General features: G+C 35.7%; 4 protein-coding genes across 7 annotated transcripts in view; 2 read left to right on the top strand and 2 right to left on the bottom strand.

The window, feature by feature from the left end:
- Positions 1–85: 85 nt before the first annotated feature.
- LOC116297464 (lon protease homolog, mitochondrial) lies at positions 86–10,511 on the bottom strand. Of its 2 annotated transcripts, none has more exons than XM_031705687.2 (23): positions 10,252–10,511; positions 9,753–9,809; positions 9,181–9,400; positions 8,966–9,054; positions 8,492–8,611; positions 7,852–8,104; positions 7,324–7,456; positions 7,000–7,142; positions 6,216–6,436; positions 5,831–5,969; positions 5,407–5,476; positions 4,768–4,820; positions 4,590–4,645; positions 4,040–4,127; positions 3,840–3,962; positions 3,193–3,309; positions 2,802–2,942; positions 2,230–2,395; positions 1,963–2,102; positions 1,812–1,883; positions 1,610–1,735; positions 1,058–1,096; positions 86–820 (listed from the first exon to the last, which is right to left on the bottom strand). In XM_031705687.2, the coding sequence occupies exons 1-23, from the start codon at positions 10,503–10,505 to the stop codon at positions 674–676; spliced, it is 2,967 nt and encodes a 988-aa protein (XP_031561547.1). In that variant the 5' UTR covers positions 10,506–10,511; the 3' UTR covers positions 86–673. The 2 variants fall into 2 exon arrangements, with proteins under 2 accessions (XP_031561547.1, XP_031561548.1); XM_031705688.2 differs by having other exon boundaries at positions 9,181–9,397.
- A 78-nt stretch (positions 10,512–10,589) lies between these two features.
- On the top strand, positions 10,590–14,217 carry LOC116297467 (uncharacterized). Its single transcript, XM_089037532.1, has one exon. The coding sequence runs from the start codon at positions 10,675–10,677 to the stop codon at positions 12,643–12,645; it is 1,971 nt and encodes a 656-aa protein (XP_088893658.1). The 5' UTR covers positions 10,590–10,674; the 3' UTR covers positions 12,646–14,217.
- A 981-nt stretch (positions 14,218–15,198) lies between these two features.
- Positions 15,199–17,191, bottom strand: LOC116297470 (protein FAM81A-like). Its single transcript, XM_031705692.1, has one exon. It carries the CDS (start codon positions 16,951–16,953, stop codon positions 15,856–15,858), a length of 1,098 nt encoding a protein of 365 aa, XP_031561552.1. The 5' UTR covers positions 16,954–17,191; the 3' UTR covers positions 15,199–15,855.
- Positions 17,192–17,509: 318 nt separating this feature from the next.
- Positions 17,510–21,173, top strand: part of LOC116297454 (ras GTPase-activating-like protein IQGAP1) — a 30,245-nt gene continuing 26,581 nt past the window's right edge. For 2 of the 3 annotated variants that reach the window (XM_031705677.2, XM_031705675.2), the window contains exons 1-6: positions 17,510–17,706; positions 17,775–17,874; positions 18,020–18,176; positions 18,404–18,481; positions 18,961–19,037; positions 20,775–20,842. In XM_031705677.2, the coding sequence (XP_031561537.1) occupies positions 17,643–17,706; positions 17,775–17,874; positions 18,020–18,176; positions 18,404–18,481; positions 18,961–19,037; positions 20,775–20,842 (544 nt within the window). In that variant the 5' untranslated portion in view covers positions 17,510–17,642. The remainder of the gene's footprint in view (positions 17,707–17,774; positions 17,875–18,019; positions 18,177–18,403; positions 18,482–18,960; positions 19,038–20,774; positions 20,843–21,173) is intronic. The other variant, XM_031705676.2, reaches the window with a different exon arrangement.

Raw genomic sequence — 21,173 nt, 5'->3', positions numbered from 1 at the left:
ATTATGGATGCATGCAAATGAGATGCAAATGAGACAACAAGCATTGTATTGCCCCAACAGCCTCACTTGTATGATTCTTAAAACAAAAAAAATATCACATTACCGGCTTAGACTTGTACCCAGCGTGCTTTGGGAACCAAAATACTCGTCCACAGTCTCTCTCGTTTCAATATTTTCAAGATGGCAGCAGAAACGAGAGAGACTGTGGACGAGTATTTTGGTTCCCAAAGCACGCTGGGTACAAGTTTTCGGGACCCATAAGTCCTTTCAGTCATTGTACTGTTACAGTCTCTAAGCGTGGAGACGGAACGGACAAGCGAGAGACTGTGGAAGAGTCTAATTACCGGCTCAACTGCAATAACAACTATTGGTGTCATCACTCAGTAGGGTTGGAAGATAGAAATCAAAGCATTTTCATGACATTCCATAGGCATATGCTCTTTGCAACTTTCTGTTTCCAGACATCATCATGGAAACACTTTGATTGATGTCCACTAAATCCCTATTTTGTTGATACAGCAAACTGAATGATTTTACCATCATACTTATGTGATTGAAAAGCACTGTAAAAAAGTTATACTTCTCAAATTTCAGTGACTGAAAATCTAAGCCATTGTATAAATATAATTTCCTAGCAACTTTTAAACCTATCCTAACTTTTACCTAGTAAGTGTTACGACTCAAAAGCAAATTTATAAACATCATTATAATGAGGGACGAAGTGAACTTCCAATCCTTCCTTTACGAAATCTGGCAGGTCGGCAAAATCTTTTTTATTCCCCTCAGGCAGGATAATACAGTTGACTTTAGCTCGCCTTGCCTGTTAAAGAAAAAGTTTCAATAAATAAGACATTTCAAAAAAGGTTTCGTATAATCACATCCTGACAGCCATGTCAAAGGGCAGAACAATAAAATCTTTATTCCTGAGAACTGAATTCTTTCTCATGTTAAACAATTGTATTGTTCCTGTCCGCATCTAATATGGCTGCTGTTGTTATAGCAAAAATGCTCTATTCGTGATTTGCAACATAACAATTTTAAAAAAATCTCTACTTACTGCAATAATTTTTTCTTTAATTCCTCCAACTGGTAATATCTGGAAGCAAGTTGCAAAAAATGGAAATCTTAATGCACATTAAAAAGAAGTGTGGCATGGGTGCTGCAATGGCAATGTCTTGTAAGCTGAGTGTTTGATGTGTCGTTTTATCCCTTGCCATTAGGTTTTTCCCCTGGTTCTCTAGGTTTTCCAGTTTTCCTCTCTTTATAAGTTTAGTGCTGAGTGTTGTAAGTTGTGCGTGTAGAGCAAACCTCACAGAAGAGCCCTCTTACAGCTATTTTCATAAACATATCACCTCGGTGCTCTTGAGTTGCAAGCTGAAATTTCGCTGCTGTCAGTCAAAAATATGAAAGGTACCGACTGATTAGGTTTGATTAGCCCCAGCCATAAACCAAATTTTAAGAGTGCAACTCAAGAGCGCTGAGGTTGCATGTTTATGAAAATAGCTGTAAGCGAGTGATGGTTGTAATATTTAAATATAAGTTGATAATTGTTCTGTACTATAAAGTATATTTGAGGCATAAAATCTTGTAATTGCCTTTAGTTATTTACCTTCCCTGTCAGAGACACCTCTCCTGTCATGGCTATATTTTGCCTTACTGGTTTATTCATGGCCAGGGATAAGAGAGCTGAGATGATTGTGCAGCCTGCAGATGGTCCATCTTTGGGTGTTGCTCCCTATTTTAAAATATGTAGAATTACATAAGATACCAAAGGAATTGGAATTTTTAAATTTTGATATATTAATTTTTACCTCTGGTACATGAAGGTGAATCTTTGCTTTTCTAAAGAAGTCTTGATCGGCATCAAGATTGGCCAGGAAGCCCTGAAAACAGTTTGAAATAATCATACCTTCTCTTCAAAGAGTAGGAATCAGTGAAGTAAATAAATTCAAATTTTCATACTTTAGCAAATGTGTAAGCAATCTGTGTGCTCTCCTTCATCACGTCGCCAAGCTGTCCAGTGACACTCATTGAACCTGCTCCATCTTTGTCAGCACCAAGGCTCTCGGAGAGCGACGTCTCGATGTAGAGAGTTGAACCACCTGCGGCGATAAATTTAAAATAAACAATTCTTAACTACTTTTTGGATTATTCTTTTTCATAGAAGAGTTCAAAATATTTCTCTAACTTAATTCCACAAAGATGAAGGTGTGAAAATTAATTTCTTACCCATAGATGTCCAGGCCAGGCCCATCACTACCCCTGGCGGGGTTTCATCGTACATACGATCTGAGTTGAACACTGGATTGCCAACATAATCCTTAAGCATGTCTGGACCAATCTTAATCAAGTCATCCTTGTCCTGGACTATCTTGAGTGCAGCTTTACGAAAGATCTGAGAAAAAAGTCAATCCATAATATTTCTTGCACATTTGGAAAAGTATATCATTTTTTATTGTGAAGTGTCACCTGCACCACCCCAGCCTACAATCATACACAATCCATTTGCAGCATCCAGATGGCTTTAAACAACTGATCGGCTATCAGCACTCATGATTTCAAACACTTGAATGGATTTTGACACTCAAAAGGGTTTCAACACCAAAATGGTTTTTGACACTCTAATGGATTCCCACACCCAACTGGCTTTGGACACTCAAATGGGTTCCAACACTCAAATGTGTTCCAACACCCAAATGGCTTTTGGCACTCAAATGGCTTCCAACACTCAAGTAGTTTCCAATACACATAAATGGCTTTTTGGGTTCTTTTGGTTCCCTCTAACCAAATATTGTTTTTACCTTTTCAATGTGTTTTTGTAAGTTCCTAACCCCACTTTCTCTACAGTAGGATTTGATAAGAGTCTCTAGTGCATCATCTTGTAGTTCCACTTGTTCTACTTTGATTCCTGTCTTATTTCTGGCTTGGGGAATCAGATACGTCTAAGGAGGGTAACAAAATGATATTGAACTAATGACAATATTAAACTCAAAAACACCAACATTTGTCACAAAACAGGGCTGTAGCCAACACAGTGGAACAATTGGCAAAGTTCCAATATGTCAGTGATTCATCAAAAAAATAAACGAAAAAAATGGTGCTACAAAAAGTGGTCCAGTTTCCCCAGCTTTTTTAAAGATTGGTTGGTATGACCCAGCAATAAGCACTAGTGTGCAAAAAATATCTGCGCACCTTAGCAATAGATTTTTTCTCATCTTCTACGTAGCCCGATACATGGATGATCTCCATCCTGTCTTTCAAAGGTCCAGGTATTGTGTCGGTAACATTGGCTGTGCAGATAAAGAGAACCTGAAAATAAAATACAAAGTAGCAGTTTTTAATAATTATTATACAGTGTTTTTTTTTTTTTTTTTTGCAAATTATGTTATAAAAACGATTATTGCTGAAATAGCTGGACATAATGTTTATAATGTTGCCATTGTGATGTTAATGTGCCAAACATTTTAACATTTAACAATAGTTTTTGTCGCCCTTCATTGTTGGATTGTTCATTAGATTTTTGGTTGAAAGCTTAAATAACAATCAACCAAAACAAATATCGTCATCGTACATCCCACCTATACTGGAGTTTCCAAAATACTAGTACGATAATTTATTCTAAGTTGGGCCTGGGTGTAATGTTTCCTCCTTTTACACCATGTGTCATTCTCTTGAAAAAAATCTTTGTTTGAGTTGTATCCACATTCATGTTACCTCTCATACACAACCATTAAACAAAGTAATAATACTTTAGAGAATGACACATGGTCTGAAATGGGAAAACACCCAATGTAAAGTGTACTGAAAAGACCAATGAGTTACTACTGTAGAATCTAGACCTTCGACAAGTCCACTGGCACATCAAGATAATGGTCCAAGAATCCTGAGTTCTGTTCAGGGTCAAGCAGCTCCAACAAGGCTGACGCTGGGTCACCCTGTATTCCACGCCCCATCTTGTCAACCTGTCAATTGCACAAAACAGAGATCATTATATTGTCAGACAGCATCAATATGTTATAATCATGTCAATAATCCATACCTCGTCTATGAGAATTAGTGGATTTTCTGTCTTGGTCTTCTTTAAACACTGAATAATTTTTCCTGGCATGGCTCCAATATATGTTCGCCTGCAAATCAAATACCACAGTCATTCTAATGTCTTAACCATGGCGATATTTCATACCTCAAATAAAGTATGGTATGGATTCCGGTTAAAGCCCCACCATCTTTCATGACCAAACCAAATACAAATTTTATCCCAAGAGTAAATGGTTTGAACCCAGGTGTCTGAAGATGAATTCCACTCAGGTTGTCAAAATGTCAGTCACCACCAGTCACTCACCCAGACAATCACATTTCACATCAAATTTTATTCCCTCATCAGAAACGACACCTAGGCTGACCTAAGGCCACAAGTTAGATAACTCTCTGGGTTAATTGTGTCACCCTCCTTAAATAAAGTTTATTGTATTGTATAGACCTATCATGATTTCAGTTCATATATCTTATTTATTTATTCAGATGATTCAACACATAAGTTAAGGAAATCAAATGAGTGACAGCCATTGGTACAAGTTTCATGTACTAACCTGTGCCCTTTGATTTCAGCTACATCTGTCATGCCGCCGACACTAAAGCGGAAATACTGAAAAATAATACAGAATGAAATAGATTACAGTCTTGTGTGTATTCCATTATAAATATAATCTGGATTTGGAGTATAGGGTGTTAAAGAATACTATGACTATAATGTTTTAGTTTGATTACCTGTCTGTTCAAGGCACGTGCTATAGACTTTGCAATACTTGTCTTACCAACACCTGAAAAACAATAATATAGAATTTATAAAATTAGTACGGCTATAAAAGCAAGAGAACAAACCAAGTACACCATTCTTCAGTATTACACAAACTCGGTGGCTCCAAGCTGCATCTGAATTTTTTATTTTGCTTCTGTCATATGGGGTATAATAATATGTGTAAAACCACATTTTAACAGACACAACTATATTATGGAAAACAAATATCATCATATCCCTCCAGCAAGAAATATTTATACTTTTATCACTGTACCTACGGTATAATTAAGTTTATCAAACTCATTAATAATTCATGAGGAAAACACAACAGAAATCACGACCATGAAGAGTGTTGTAAATCTGATACAAAACTGTGTTCATTTGCATAAACTTTAAGTTGGATTTTCTTGGCCAAATTCACTTTAATTTTGAAAATTTTAGTGAAACACAAAGGAACTAACCTAGACGTTTGATAAGTCATATACAGTATTTGTGTCCGTGTCGTATCAGATATACAATCACTCAGCTACCCCTCATGGTTGTATATCTGATACAACACGGCCACTCATACTGTATATATTACTTAAAATATTAGCTTTGCGGCATACCTGGAGGACCAGTGAAGCATAGTATCTTTCCCTGAACACTGCCATTCAACTGACTAACAGCTATAAATTCCTACATCCAAAAAATATACATCTTAATAAATGCTTCATAGTCAATAAACCATCACAACTTTGATTGCCAGCTATCAGTAACAATCGACCATTTTTAAACCAAAACACTTGTGTTTTTAATACAAATTATTTCAAACCAGTGACAACAAATTGAATAACACATAGATAGAGTGCATACCATATATCCATGAAAAAATTAACTTTCAAAATTGTCTAAATTAAAGCAAAGTTTAAAGTCTACTGAGGTCTAATGAACTTATTAACACCTGCAAACTTGTGCAATTTTTTCCAGCGTTTTTCACAGATATATGGTATGTACTGTACTATCTACGCTAGGATAGTCTAATGGTTTTACCAAAATCCTGTCCTTGATATCCTGAAGTCCATAATGATCCTCATCCAGAACCTCTCTTGCTCGTTTTATATCCATGTTTTCTTCACTGTACATTCCCCACGGCACACTTGTCAACCAATCGAGGTAGTTTCTTGTTACGCTGTTAAATGAACAACATGAATATGGACCTTCACCATATAGGCAATACAAAAGATTTTTTTTTAAAATTTTCTGAAAACAACCTCTAGGCTTATCAAAGTCAGGGCGTGCAAGGACTATGCCCTAAAGAGTAAAAACCCCTAAAATCAAGGGAGAGACCTTATCTTTGACTTATCTTTTTTTTGTTTACTGTGGATGATTTTAGATATTGGTCAGTTATTTGACTACAATATTTAATAATACTCACTTGAACTCAGATGAGTGAGTATCAAGAAACGACAGCTTTCCTAGCTCTTCTTCAATCACTTCCATGGCATGTTTGGGAACAACAAGATCTTTAATCCTCTCGCGGAACTTCTCCCCTACAGCATCTTTGTCATCCTTCTCCAGCCCAAGTTCTCTTTTGATGATTTTCAGCTGCTCTTGAAGGAGGAACTTCTTTTGATGCTTGTTGACCTTTTCTTCAACCTGTGAATACATTAAGAATATCACATGTTAAGAGCTTGATATGGTTTTTATTCACACAAGTTCCATATCACATCACGAATGAGCGAGTCTGCAAGTGAGTGAGTGATATCATATGGAAAACAAGTGAATAAAAATGATATCAAGCTCTTAACATGTAATAATTTGTTTGTTACACATTTAGGGTAAATAAAATAGCAAAATTTACAGTTTCCAGTTTACTGATATCACTTCACTGTTTACAATATGTTTTTTTCATGGCTTTATCACACAGATATTGAAGCTAAATGTGTAATAAATGGGCGGCATTATTTACAGAGCAAATAGTGATACTGAGAATACTGGACTGGTGCAATAATAGCGAGCAAGGCAAAACCAGATTTTATTGATACCTTGAAACAGCTTCTGGGCTTACTATAGTCAGAGCCTGTATGTTGAATGCCGGATTGTGTACTATGACATCACAGTTTTATCAAATGCTAATTGGTTGTTACTGTACAAAGGTAGCTGATAGCTAGAGTTGCCATACTCCCCCTATCCCCCTTCTCAAGGCCTGGGATACCTACCTCTTTCCCTAACTGCTGTTGCAGAAGGCAAACTGCCAACTCTTTCTTCAGTAATTCAAGGGTAAGTCTCAGCCTACGAGGAATGTTTGTCTCCTCTAAGACTTCTTGCAGAAAGTTGGACTCAGCACTAGTTAGTGCAGCACCTATAACATTAAAAGTTTGTCATCGTCATTGTACAGATTTGTGACCATGATGAAACCATATTAATTGAGTGGCAAAATATACTCAACAGGAGTGAGGTAGGGAAGGATATATCACTCATGGGATACATTATATATGTCAAGCATTATTGACATGATGATTACCATTTGCACATAGCCTTACCAAAATCTGAGAGGTGAACCGGATTGTCAACAACTTTCTTTCCACCTTCTATGAGTTGAGCCAAGAACTCTTTGTAAAGTGGGTTCAAAGAAATGATTTCTTTGATGGTTTTGATCATTTCCGCTGATAATGCCTGAGGTAAATGAAATAAAGAATAAATGAAATAATGAATGAATGAATAAATGAATAAAAAAATGAATGAAAGAAGACAAGAAAGAAAAAATGAAAAAAATGAACGAAAGAACGTAAGTAATTGAAAAAGTTAATGAATCAAAGAATTACCAAATTATTACAAAAAAAAAAAAAAAAAATTAAATAAAAAGAAAAAAAATTATCAAGAACTATTATGAAAGAAAGAATGAATGAAAGAATTAATGAAAGAAAGAATGGATAAAACACATAAACACTTTAAAACTATTATTACTAGTGACAGAGATAAAAACCATATCTGTAAAAGGTAAAAATAAAGATATGAAGACAAAGGTAAAATTTCTGATGTAAAATCTTTGTCAGCCCATGACTATTTACCTTGACTTCCGGTGTGATTTTAAATGGCTGGTGTAATACATTCTCCACTCTAACCATCAATATTGGTTTTTCTCCCTGCTTTACCATGTTTTCTAAATCTATCCTTTCTGATTCACTGTCCTGTTCAACTATGTTCTGTGCTGGATCTTGAACTTCTTCTGGAGACTTCACTTCAGTAGAAACAGCATCTTTTTTTTCTTTGACTGACTTTTCAACATGGGCAGGATCTTCAACGATTCCCATTATTTGAATTCTAATAACACAATAACATATTAGTTCTATAAATTACTATTCATTTTTGTTCTGTTCTGTGTCCTAAAAATTGTCTGTTTTGATTAGCTGTTGGAGCAAGCTGTATTTTTTATCTCTAATTGCAGTCTGGTATCCTGAGATGACGGATTGCTTAACATCAAAACAAATTGCAAAACAAGTGGGAAAGTACATGGAAAAAAAAAAGTTTTATACTGTCATAAAGTTGGTTCAAATAGTAAAAAACTATGCCCTATGCCTTGAAAACATATATTCAAGACCTCAGCACGGTTTTTCTGTATCTGAACCTCGACTCAGCAGTAAATAGCCTTGTTACAATAACTTCTAAGCTTCTGGATTCCCATGGTTATTTCAAAGAGCGGCATCTTACCTTCTGTGGCCCAGAATCACCATCCTCATCTTATGTCCCATATCATGCATTTCTGTAATTTGCACAAATGCACCCACCTGGTACACATCATCCAGTTTGGTTACCACCTCAGCTTCATCGCTGGAAAGAAGAGATTGACAACTCAGATTTAGAACTATTTTCATCGTAAAATATTAATTGAGACAAAAGTTCTGAAAAGTGGTTGGTGATAGACTACCATTGAATCAATCAAATACATTTTATCAAAGTACAGTTCTTGTGTACCTTAATGTATTCTAACAATATCTTTGATTAACAGATTTTTATTGCAAAACGAGAGCCTCATGGACCCTTCTTAAAAATATCGTAGATGTGAGGCCAACATGAAGATAAGAAAGAAATCACGCTTTTTCTTGATGGAATTCGTGGCATTTCTTTTGTATGTTCCGTTCGCCTCACATTCAAGACAATTTCAAGAAGGGAGTATTCACATACTTATCATCTTTCTTTAAGAAAGCTCCTGCATATGGTTGGGTTAGACGACACTTTACCCTCAATAAATCCATTAAAGATTTATCACTAATCTAAACAAGCAGAAACACATATTAAAATTACAAACAAATTAATAAATACCCATGATTTACTCTATAATATATCACGGTAATGGATGGACTACCTGTGGAATACACACCACAGGGATCCCAACATACCTCAAGCATTTTTACGAAACGTGGAAAAACTGGATTTCTGTGAACTGGGATGAGTGGTACTTCTGGAAACACATCAGGAACTAGGATCTGTGTAAGAACACCCTGCGTTGGATCAGGGCTTGTTCCTGCCTTATCCTCAATAACCACTTCTGGATCATCTTTATTGGAGCCGTCACCGTTATCATCTTGATTTCCATTGCTACTTGATTCGGATGAACTGCTGGATTCAAATATAATACCAAACATATGCTTTTAACTATGTATACAGTGCCCTTGGCTCCAAGGTTAAAGGTCAAGTAACACACATATAAACCTTTCCTGAGTTTACTTGAGTGACTACAAGACAATGACTCCAAGTTTTACCACGTCAAACTTCATCTTGGAGCAATTGTTTCGTGGTCACTCAAGCAAATTGGTGAAAGTTCTACTAGCCTCTACAAGCCAGGAGAATAAGAAAATATCTTCCTTGAAATATTTTTGAAAATATATGAAAGTATAATGATCACTTAGCCAAAATATCAATTATCTTAAGGTATTTGATTCCTTGCTTAAATGTGGTTGGCTGTTTGTACCTTGAGCTACCATCACCATTCTTCTGAGATCCTGCAAATCGACGAGGACTAAACCAGCTGTAACAAATATCAGTACATGCACAATTAATAATATGCATAATATTGAGAATTAGTGTAAATACTATTTAGTACCACCCTCTCATAATAATAATAATAATAATAATAATAATAATCATAGATATCTGTCATAGAGTGCAAACAACATAACAGTGAAACTTTAGTAATACTAAATAGCATAATTTCATGCAAATTCCATTGTTTTCTATTGCTTAATTAGCACTATTTTGTACTATTTAGTAATTAGTGTTTCACGGATTAATTGTTTGCACTCGGTAATGCATCAAGAGTGTAATTACATAATAACCATTAAAGCCGAGGCCCTTGGCTATATATGTAAGGTGATATTTTGTACAAAAATGTTAAAAACTAAAGTTTGATTGCATAAATTTTATGCATTAACATATAAACAGCTCACGTTACAACTAAACATTCTACAAACCTTGCAGATCTTGCAAATTTCAAAGGTTGTTTTTTTATTATGAATGGAATGACGTCTGGAACAACTCTTGCAGAACTCCTTGGAAGATACCTTGAAAAACTCCGAATAGGAGCTAAATAAATCGAATCAGCTGTTGCATTGGATGAAGCAGCATCTCTTCTAATGCCACAGCAGTGATTTGGAGTTCTATGTGAGGATAAAGCGGTTTTTCGAAGGCTAAAATATCTTGGTGTCATACGACGACAGCGAAACATGGCGGTTCTTGATCCACGTGCGCAGCCCCAGCACAGCGGTATCTCACCAACATGTATGCGCGTCACTGCAAGCATGGCCATCAAACTCTGCAAGCCTAGCTGAAAATCCGACAAAAATCTCTATTTTTTGACCCTGAAAACTCTATTTATTTCATTTATAGTAGTAGAAATGAGTGGGAAGGTGTACTGTGGTCGATTGGCGGCGACTGTAACGGAGAAAGAACTCGAAGATCTCGTGAAAACCTTTGGTAAAGTGCGCGAGGTTGACTTTAGAGAAGGATTTGCTTATGTGTTGTTCAAAGAGTCCAAAGATGCTGATAAGGCGGTACGAGCACTAAATAATACGAATTTCCACGGCCAGAGTATATTGGTAGAGAGAGCCAAGGAAGTGAGGAATGGAGTTGGTGGGTATACGGTATCAGGGGGGTATGCCGGCAGAACCAAGCAGATGGGACCCCCTACCAGATCAAATTACCGCGTAAGGGTTGAAAACCTGTCAACTCGCGCCAAATGGCTAGAACTGAAGGAATTTATGAACACTGCTGGTGAAGTATGCTTTGCAGATACTCACCGGAGAAGACCAGGTGAAGGGGTTGTGGAATTCACAACAGAGGATGATATGCGCAGGGCAATCGAGGGGCTCAATAACAAGGAATTTTTTGGCAGGAAGATAAAGCTGACAGAAGAAACTCCAAAAGCATTACACTCGCGGTCGAGGTCAAGATCTAGATCACACACAAGGTCAAGGCGGCATACTTACAAATCCCGGTCTAGAAGCCCAAGGAAGCGTTCTTCATCAAGATCTCCTGTTAGGTATTCTAGGAATAGAAGACGAAGGTCACGATCAAGATCTAGACATAAATCCAGATCAAAGTCTCGATCAAAATCAAGAGACAAGTCCAGGTCTCACTCAAGATCAAAGTCAAAAGAGAAAGTACAATCCAGATCAAGGAGTAAATCTGAGTCATCTTCAAGTTCCAGATCGAGATCGAGATCTAAATCAAAGCACAAATCAAGGCCTAGAAAGAGAAAATCCAGGCGTAGATCTAGGTCACATTCAAGATCCCGATCTAGATCAGTTTCTAAATCCAAGCTTAAATCAAGGTCAAAAAACAAGAAAAGGTCCAGATCACGATCTAGGCATAATAGAAAAACTAAAGCCAAGAAGAGATCAAGATCAGCGTCTCCGCCGAAGTCTAAATATAGAAAAAGGTCTAGATCAATGTCATCTTATCCAAAGTCTAAAAATAAGGAGAGATCAAGGTCCAGATCAATGTCTAGATCTCCTTCAAAGTCTAAAGTTAAAAAGAAATCTAGGCCCAGATCAAGATCAAGGTCAGCTTCTCCAAAGTTCAAAAATAAGGAGAGATCAAGGTCCAGATCAATGTCTAGATCTCCTTCAAAGTCTAAAGTTGAGAAGAAATCTAGGCCTAGATCAAGATCGAGATCAGCTTCTCCAAAGTTCAAAAATAAGGAGAGATCAAGGTCCAGATCAATGTCTAGATCTCCTTCAAAGTCTAAAGTTGAGAAGAAATCTAGGCCCAGATCAAGATCGAGATCAGCTTCTCCAAAGTCTAAAAATAAGGAGAGATCAAGGTCCCGATCCATGTCTAGGTCCACATCTAGAGCAAAATCAAATTCTCCATATTCTAAAGATAGGAATAGGTCATTATCAAGATCAAGATCTAAATCTCCATCAAAATCCAAGACCAAGAGAAGAGCAAGGCATAGATCAAGATCTACTTCTCCAAAGTTCAAAACAAAGAAAAGATCTAAATCGAGATCACAATCAAGATCACCACCAAAGTCTATGACCAGGAAGAGATTTGGTTCTGGCAGAGAATCAAGATCCCCATCACCACATATTGTTGAAAATAAAGAGAATTCAAGAGCTAAAAATGGTAAAAGTAAATCAAGATCACCTTCACCATATCATAAATCGAAAGCAAACAAGAAATCATGGTATAAATCTGGGTCTGTTGATAGTGATGCTTCATCTGACAGTTCAAGGTCAAGGTCAAGATCTCCCTTATTAACATCAAAAAGGAAATCAAAATCCAAAAGACATTTAAGGTCACGTTCTCGTTCTCCAATTAGCTTCTCCAGGAAAAGAAGAAAATCCTTCTCCAGTTCGCCTTGAATCTGGTCTTATTCTGAAGGAAGATGCAGCCTCATTCCAAAGGACATTGAAGGTCATCAATTCTCCAAGTACTCCAGGAAAAGAAGAAATTCATGTTCTCATTCTCCAATTAGCTATTCAAGGAAAAGAAGAAAATCTCTCTCTGGTTTGCCTTGAATCTGTTTTTTTTTTTTTTTTTTTTTTTGTCGAAGGAACATGCAATGTCATTCCAAAAGACACAAAAGGTCATAAATCAGGTACTCCAGGAAAAGAAGAAAATCATTCTCCAGTTCACCTTAAATCTGGTTTTATCCCTTGAGGCATGTGCGACACCATTCAGTTTTAGTGACATGATCAGGGGCAGATTTAGGGAAGGGGTGAAACAGCCACAACCTGCTAGCATTTCTTTTCTAAAGAATATTGCCTTTGCTGTATGGTAATCCAATGTGTCCAGAAGATGCTATGGTGTAAAAAATGCTGTAACCCCCCCACCTTGAATCTGCCTCTGATGATAAATATTATCATTTTTGCTGTCTTGGGCTCTAAGATGACAGTCAAACATGCTTATCAAAACAATGCTTACTCAAGCTTTACATGAGTTTGGGTTGGTTTGGCTTGTTTGCTTTGGTTTGGGTTCATTCGTTCTGTACCATTTACATTGAAATGTTGAACAAGTCCTTTCCTCAAGCAAATATATTTAACATTCCAACTGTAAAAAAATATTTAAGTAATTATTACAGATCTTCACCTCTTTTTATGAATACATAAACCAGACAAGAAGCCAATAGGTGTATAGTTTTTTTACTAGATGCCTAGAGCTTTGCACTTCATGTCAGCTATGATACCACAGTTTACATTGCTACACTGGTGAAATAGAAATCTCAAGGTCCATCTAATTTCACAGGACTGTGAAAAATGAACAGTCTAGTAGGCCATGCCAGGTTCATGACTTTATCATATCCGAGCATTTTCATTGGTGCAGAGTGATCTTGCATTCTTTGATTGGTCATTGATAGACTTAATTTGTCTTATGCAATGTTTACCCATTTTAGACCACATTTCATTCATTGGAGAGTTGGTTTCTTTGTTTGAGTTGTATCCATATTCATGTGTCTTCTCATGTGCAACCATTAACCAAAGAAATAACACTCTAGGGAATGAGACATGACACTTGGTCTGTAATGGGAAAACATTGCAGCAAGACAAATGAGGTCTGTTCTGCCATGCGCTGTAGTGTTTCACAGTCGTAAGAAATTTACTCTATAGGCCTTCAGATTTTCTCACTGTATTTCAATTGTTATGGTAGGAGAAAAATGCTTTGAATTTTGTTCACAGCAAAAATACTTGCTTGATATGAGTATAGGAAAGCAGGGTGTATCGATTTGAATTACTATCTTTTTAGAGTCATGCCTTTAATTTAATGAATGGCATCAATTTCTTTGGAAAAACTCTACCCCATCAAATTATTCTTCTGTTTGTTGTACTAAGTTTTTGTTGGATGTAAGTCTTATAGTAGATAACATGTGTGTGTATGTGTGACCTATTTAGAGAACAAATTTTGTATATTTTTTATTTTTTTAAAAACCATTTGTACAAAGTTATACAGTCACTCCTCATATTAGTAGAAGCTATGTGTTAAGATATTATCTTTCTCACAGGCAAAACACTTAATCGACTAACGACTAAAAAGATGGAGTTGCTAAAATGGACCAAATCCACTTAAGCGTAATGTTTTCTGATTTCAAACCATGTCATTCCCTAGAGTTTAATTTCTTTCTTTAATGGTTGCACATTGAGAAGACACATGAATATGGATACAACTTGAACAGGGAATGGCACATGGTCTGATATGGGGAAACATTAGGCCCAAGTGGATTGTTACCATTATTACCATAATAAAACCGTCATTAGTTAGACTGATAAAAGCCAAGCACAAGTGTGTAAATATAGAAGATTGCTTCTTGTATAACCTGGGTTCAAGAGGCCCTTTCAATCTAGTCTTGATGGTCATTGGTTTCACCACCAAAAGAGAACACTGGAACCTATTACAGGAAAGGGCTTGAATGACTGACAGAGCCTCTGGAACCTAGGGCAGGGCTTAAAATAATGCAGAACATTGGACAATGTCCACCCAGAATTGCAACTTGTCTGGTCAAATCTTTGCCTGCCATTTATTTTGACCAGTAACGTTGAGCCAGAAAGGAGGTATGACCAAGCTAAAACTAATTTGGCCTGTCATTACAACCAGCGACTTACCAGCTGTTATTTTAAGCCCTGCAGGGTACCACTCTTACTAGAGCAGATGCAATTAAACCATGAAATAAAATCAAGCTAAATACTAACTTATAGTATCTATTTAGTGACTTAATAGTTGCTATTACTCAACCAGAACATTCATCATACAAAGACAAATCTTTTGTTTAATAAATGTTCTGGTTGAGTAATAGTGTCTACTAGTCACTAAATAGATACTATTAGTTAGTATTTAGTTTGATTTTATTTCACGGTTTAATTGCATCCACTCTATCTGTTAGTGTTTCTTTAGATACTAATATTTCAGTAGAACAACAGATGTTTGATTACATTATTAATCTCTATTTCTTTAAATTATCACCCAAGTAATATATGTTATGTTATGACATTCCATTAGCTTACGAAGAAATTAGACACATTGATATGTAACTCCAATTACATTCGTTGAGCTTTTGAATATACCTAAATCATCTTGGTTCAATGTTTCCCCATTACAGACCATGTCAAGGTGTCATTCCCTAGAGTATGATTCTTGGTTTAATGGTTGTGCATAAGAAGACAATAAACAAAGAATCATTCTCTAGGGAATGACACCTGGTCTAAATATGAACCATTGCACCAAGATGATTGGTCTATTGTGTGATAAATTTAATATGCTCATGAAAGGCAGGAAAAGGAAATTCTATACAACTAACACTTTGTTTGTCATTATGCTATTTACATCTAGAATTTTGCCACCCAAAACTTGTTAACTTACAACTACTGCCAATCATTTATAGTACTAAGGAGTAGCAAGTTCTTTAAACAAAAACATGAGCTTTGGACAATGTCAATCAAAAACTAGTTCATTATATATACCCAGTTTTGCTTTTGCAGTTTTGATTCTGACTATAGCTACTTGATGGCAATCGTATGTTTTTAGAATGGCTATAACTCTAAGAATACTTTATCCTACATGAAATATAGTGTGATCAAACACTATGTAAGTACCACCATGCGCAGTACATTATTTATAGACTTTTGTAAATTATCCTCAGCAAGTTTTAGCTTTGCATCAAACACTTTTTGTAGACTTGTAACACTTTCATGAATGGTAATAAAGCCTTGATTGTACTCTTGCCTCATCGATGCTGCAGTGTTACTCAGTGCTCTGTCTTGTGCAGACTTGGTCTCTTTGAGACGCACCTCCCATATGTTATAATACTTCCCCTTCTCTTCCTCTAACAGTTTTTCGATTTTTGAAAGATACGTTTCAACTCTGTTTTCCAGTTTGTTTTGCCTTTCAAACATTATCCCTTCCATTCGTTCAATTCTCTCTTGAAAATCCCTTGCAAGTTTTGAGTATTCACTTTCTGTCCATTGACGACTGGAAGATATGGTTCCCCTCAGGTCTTCGACTACAGATTTTGTCTTGGAATCAAGCCTTGTTACTTGTTCATCTGCTTCACCTTTAACCCTCTGGATATTTGTAGATTGTTCAGCAATGAACTTCTCAAATTTTAAGGTCAGTTCATTGATAGCAGATTGTAAATCCTGGATTTTATCATGAGTAGTTTTAGAACTGTATTCTTGTTTCTGTCTTAATTCATGAATTGCTTCAGCACAGCCTCTCACATCAGCTACAAGTCTTTCAATTGCATGATCACATCTCGCGACCCTTCCTCTCAAGTCTGTAACTCCAGCGACATGGTGTAACTCGAGGTTTTTGAACGCCGTCTTGTTTCCCTCAAGCTTGCTCTCCTTTGAACGTATCTCATCTTCCAAAACTTCTATCTCTCGGCTAAGTCGTTTGACAACAGAAGTAATGGTACGAATATGTTCTTGTAGTAATGCCCTCGCTTTTTTCTCTCCTTGCCAACTCATTTGCGCATAATTCAGGCTCTCTACGATGTCCTCTTTAGCGCGCAGTGCTCTCTCAATTAGCGATCTTGTCGTCTTTTCTTGATACATCAGCCTGTCTTCAAGAAAATCCATACGACTAAGTGTTTCTTGTCGCATAGCCATTTGATTGTTTTCTACGGTTGTCAAAGAGGGGAGTGAAGTTTTTTCCATTCCTCTAGAGCTTGGTTTCTCCATAACTGTGGGTTTCTTGTAGAGTTTTCGAGGTTAATCAATGTTTACATTCACGTAATCACGGCAACAACTTCACTCACTAAAACGATGTTTACACAATACTTTGCACAGTTGAACACGACGTGATTGGTAAAAATAGAAAATTACCAATTACCAATTCAATCTAAAATCGCTCAAAGTTCTTCTTTTGTTGCCTTATATCAATGATAAACGATCAAAGATCAAAGATTGTAAAAATACTCGCTCTAACACGAAGTTTTATTTGATTAACTGACCCCTAACATTTTCAACATACAAAACTAATTTAGGGGAGGGGAGGGCTGGTACCATCGTTTTGCGTATTTGATTATTTTCTTGTTTAATTTTTGAAAAAAATAGATGAATAAAAAGATATTCGCAATGAGATTTTTAAAATATAAAAATTGGTGTTTTCCCCCTGATAAATCATATTAGAAGATGTTATATTTTTCTTTCGTGGGCATAATGAGGGAAGTTTGTTAACGTGTGGGGAGGGGTGGAGTTGATAACTATCCCATAATTTCTGAGGTCTGGTTCGAAATTCCCTCCAAAGTGCGCCTTGAACAAAACAAACGAACCACCTCCTTCTTATCCTCACGAATATTTAGCGTTAAAACCACGGGGACTGTCGTGGTCATACTGAGACCCTGAGGACAGGGAAGTATATTCAAGATATGGAGAATAATATAGATAAGGAAGATGGACATTGGGAACCAAGTGGAATTTATGAAAGTGGAGGTAAAATGGCCGAGACTAGCGCGCGATTTTGAAGAAAAATCTAATATTTTTATTTTTATTTTTCTGAGGAGAAAGCGGACTCGAGAGAGCTTCAGGAACAGAGATGGATGAACAAAGAAAACAAAACTTGGCTTATCAATATTTGTGTCATTTAGAAGAAGCCAAAGTGTGAGTATATAAGTTGAGAGTTACTCGTGGTTTGAATGGCTGAGAGTGCATAGGCAACACCCTTTGAATGAGGCATTAAGATTCAATGCTTGCTTGTCAACGTTAAATAATTTGTGGGTTTGTAACTCGAGTATCATTCTTACAGGTGGATGGAAGCTTGCCTTAAAGAGGACCTTCCTGAAACTACAGAACTTGAAGAAAGCATGAGAAATGGTGTCCATCTTGCGAAACTCGGCAACTTCTTTGCTCCAAAAGTTGTACCTCATCGTAGAATCTTCGACAAAGAGCTGAAACATTTTCTTGTAAGCGCAATAAAACCCCATCAAATAGATTAACACCCCGATAACAAAATTTCCAATTCCGTATACTGCAGTTATTGGATGTTATTGTTTGAATATAACTCGTTAAAGCATTCTTGTCTGAAATGAACTAACTCATTGAAATGTACAAACTTTAACACCAAGTTATTTTACTTTCGCTTTTCGTCTTAATACAAACTTTACTATTATCCTTTTCTCTTGTTTTACAGTCCAAGGGGCTCCATTTTCGCCACACAGACAATATAAATTATTTCTTTAAAGCATTAGATGATGTTGGTCTTCCAAAGGTATATTATAATCTATGCTTTGATTTCTAGACAGAATTAGACACGTTGTTGATATATTTACTCAGGCTTTTGCAGATTCTAGAATAATAACGTGATCCTAAACTTCCAAAATTGCTTTTGGTTATTACCTCTCTATCCTCTAAAGCATTCTTTAGTATATCTACTTGAGCATAAAATTCCACTTTAGACTGTTCAAAACATTATTATTCAAAAATAAATTTCCAATATAATAATGCATTTCTGAAATAAATTATAAAGATTTATCCCTGATCCATGAATCAATATCTTATATATATATATATACTTCCAAAAATAGGCAAAAAAATATGTATTTGAAAGTTACTATGCCAGGTTTATAATTTTTAATACTTATGCAAATTTTTTGTTGAAATTTCTAGTTTACAGAAATTGTGTTACATTTTTGCTCAATATTAATATATATTTTTGTTGTTTTTGTTGTCTGCTATTTGTTATTTCAGGTCTTTTTCCCAGAAACTACAGACATTTATGACAAAAAGAATATGCCAAAACTTATTTACTGTATTCACGCCTTAAGGTTAGAAAATAATCAATCTAAGCGCTTCATCGTCCTAATTATTTCTGTATTTATTATCCTATTCCCTAAACAATATGATAAATCATACCATTGTTATTTATCTATCCTTTGATATTCTCATTAACGTTTTATTAAAACCACTTATTAATTGACATGTATTTTATGTAAGTGCTGATGTATTGTGTAATACCCATTCTGTTGAAGTCTTGTTTTTGAATTCTTTTGAAATAAATCTTTATTAAGAAGTTAAGCTGTCAGTCAAAGTGAAGTGAAAGTGAAACTATTTTTCTGTAGTTTTCTATATTGTATGTAGTACAATAAGAACGTCTTGTGCCATCCTTTGCTGTTAAACCATGAAATAAGTTATGTCCCTTGTATAAGCTTTGAATAAATGCATGCCAAATTGAATTCCAAGTGAATGGATAATGCATTAGTGAGCACATTAACATAACACATCTAATGATGTTGAAGTTGATAACTTCAATTTAGGTCTTCTCAAGATATAAGAAGCTGTGAAACAAATTATTACTAATAGTATCCATTGAGTTTAGCCACCCACACACTAGGATTTAGGATAGGATACATCAAATGCTAAATTATCCTTCCTGCCGTTTTTATTATTATCAGTTCAAGTATTTATCATTGAACATGCAGATCGAAAAGTCGATGCATGTAGAAAAGAATGAAAGTAAATAAGCCTCTCCAAAATTTTTCTTTATGCTAGTAATTCTATAAATTTTTCATGAAGAATTAATCTAGTTATTAACAGTTTTTCAAGTGTTTTTTGTCATTTGTGAAAGTATTGTGAATCCAACTTTTCATGTTTCCATTGTATAATGCAACTTTTTACTCCTCTTGGTGCTAGTGCTTTATTTATTTATTTATTTTTTCATTCATTTATTCATATTTCATATCCTGGTATCTCATATTGTTTCAACTAATGCACCTTCAGCACATAATATGCAAAGCACTACTTGTCTCTGCAAACAGACTATAAATGAAAGACATGTATAGACATGATGACATCTATTGTCATGACTAAGCATTATTAAAAGACAGTTGTGTAATATTAAGGTTTTTTTGTTGCTTGGAAAATCATATAAGATGTGAATTGTGCAAAAAATTTCGACCTCCAGGAGACAAGAGAATACACGTTTTTACAATTCCATTCAGTGACCACAAATAATAGTTCTAGCCGAGGCTGGAGTTACCGTGCATGATAAACTGTAGTTTTGCTATGCGCAGAAACTTCAGCCTCAGCTAGGAACTATTATTCGTGGTCACTGAATGGAACTATAAAAAGGAGCATTTGTGAAATAATTTCGAAATTGTTATTGTTATTAAGAAAAACAATAAATTGATAACTACCTTATAAATGTAATATTGATAGAGGGACTAAAAGTAAAAGCATATTTTTAAGCGATCACAATGACATAGAATTACAGTCATTTTCTGTTGTTTTCATTAAATTATTATTATTCTGTTTCCCTTTTGATATACTCTCTCTCTCTCTCTCTCTCTCTCTCTCTCTCTCTCTCTCTCTCTCTCTCTCTCTCTCCCTCCCTCCCTCCCTCCCTCCCTCCCTCCCTCCCTCCCTCCCTCCCTCTTTGTCTTTTTTTTATTTTTTTACTCGTTTTGTACGTTCTGTACCTATTAGAACTCTGCCTTCAATTTATTACAATTATTGTTGTCTTGGTCATTGCTCATTCATTTTTCTATTCATTCATGATTTTTCAGTTTGTTCCTATTCAAGCTTGGTTTGGCTCCACAGATTCAAGATTTGTATGGAAAGGCTGAGTTCACAGGTATAAAATGGTTATAATACTCCATTTTACAGTTCCATTCAGTGACCACAGATAATAGTTCCAAGCTGAAGTTGGAGTTGACATGTATGATAAACTATAGTTTTGCTATGCTCGGAAACTCCCACTTCGACTTAGAACTACTATTCATGGTCACTTAACTGAACTGTAAAAAGTATTCAAGAAAAACGTTTAAGCATAAACATCACAAATTGTCTCCCTGATTAGTAGGGCGCTTGTGACCGGCTAGAAGTATTCGAGACGTTAATAAAGTTATTATTATTATTATAAATTGTGTCCTGTATTGTGGTGTAAGTCACTAGGTCATCATGTA

This window comes from Actinia tenebrosa, unplaced genomic scaffold, assembly GCF_029948245.1.
Source record: "Actinia tenebrosa isolate PJP-AT-01 unplaced genomic scaffold, QUT_ActTen_1.0 PGA_scaffold0__85_contigs__length_37466705, whole genome shotgun sequence".
Lineage (NCBI taxonomy): Eukaryota > Metazoa > Cnidaria > Anthozoa > Actiniaria > Actiniidae > Actinia > Actinia tenebrosa.
The sequence above is the reverse complement of the archived record's forward strand: the minus strand, read 5'-3'. Positions and strand labels throughout refer to the sequence as shown.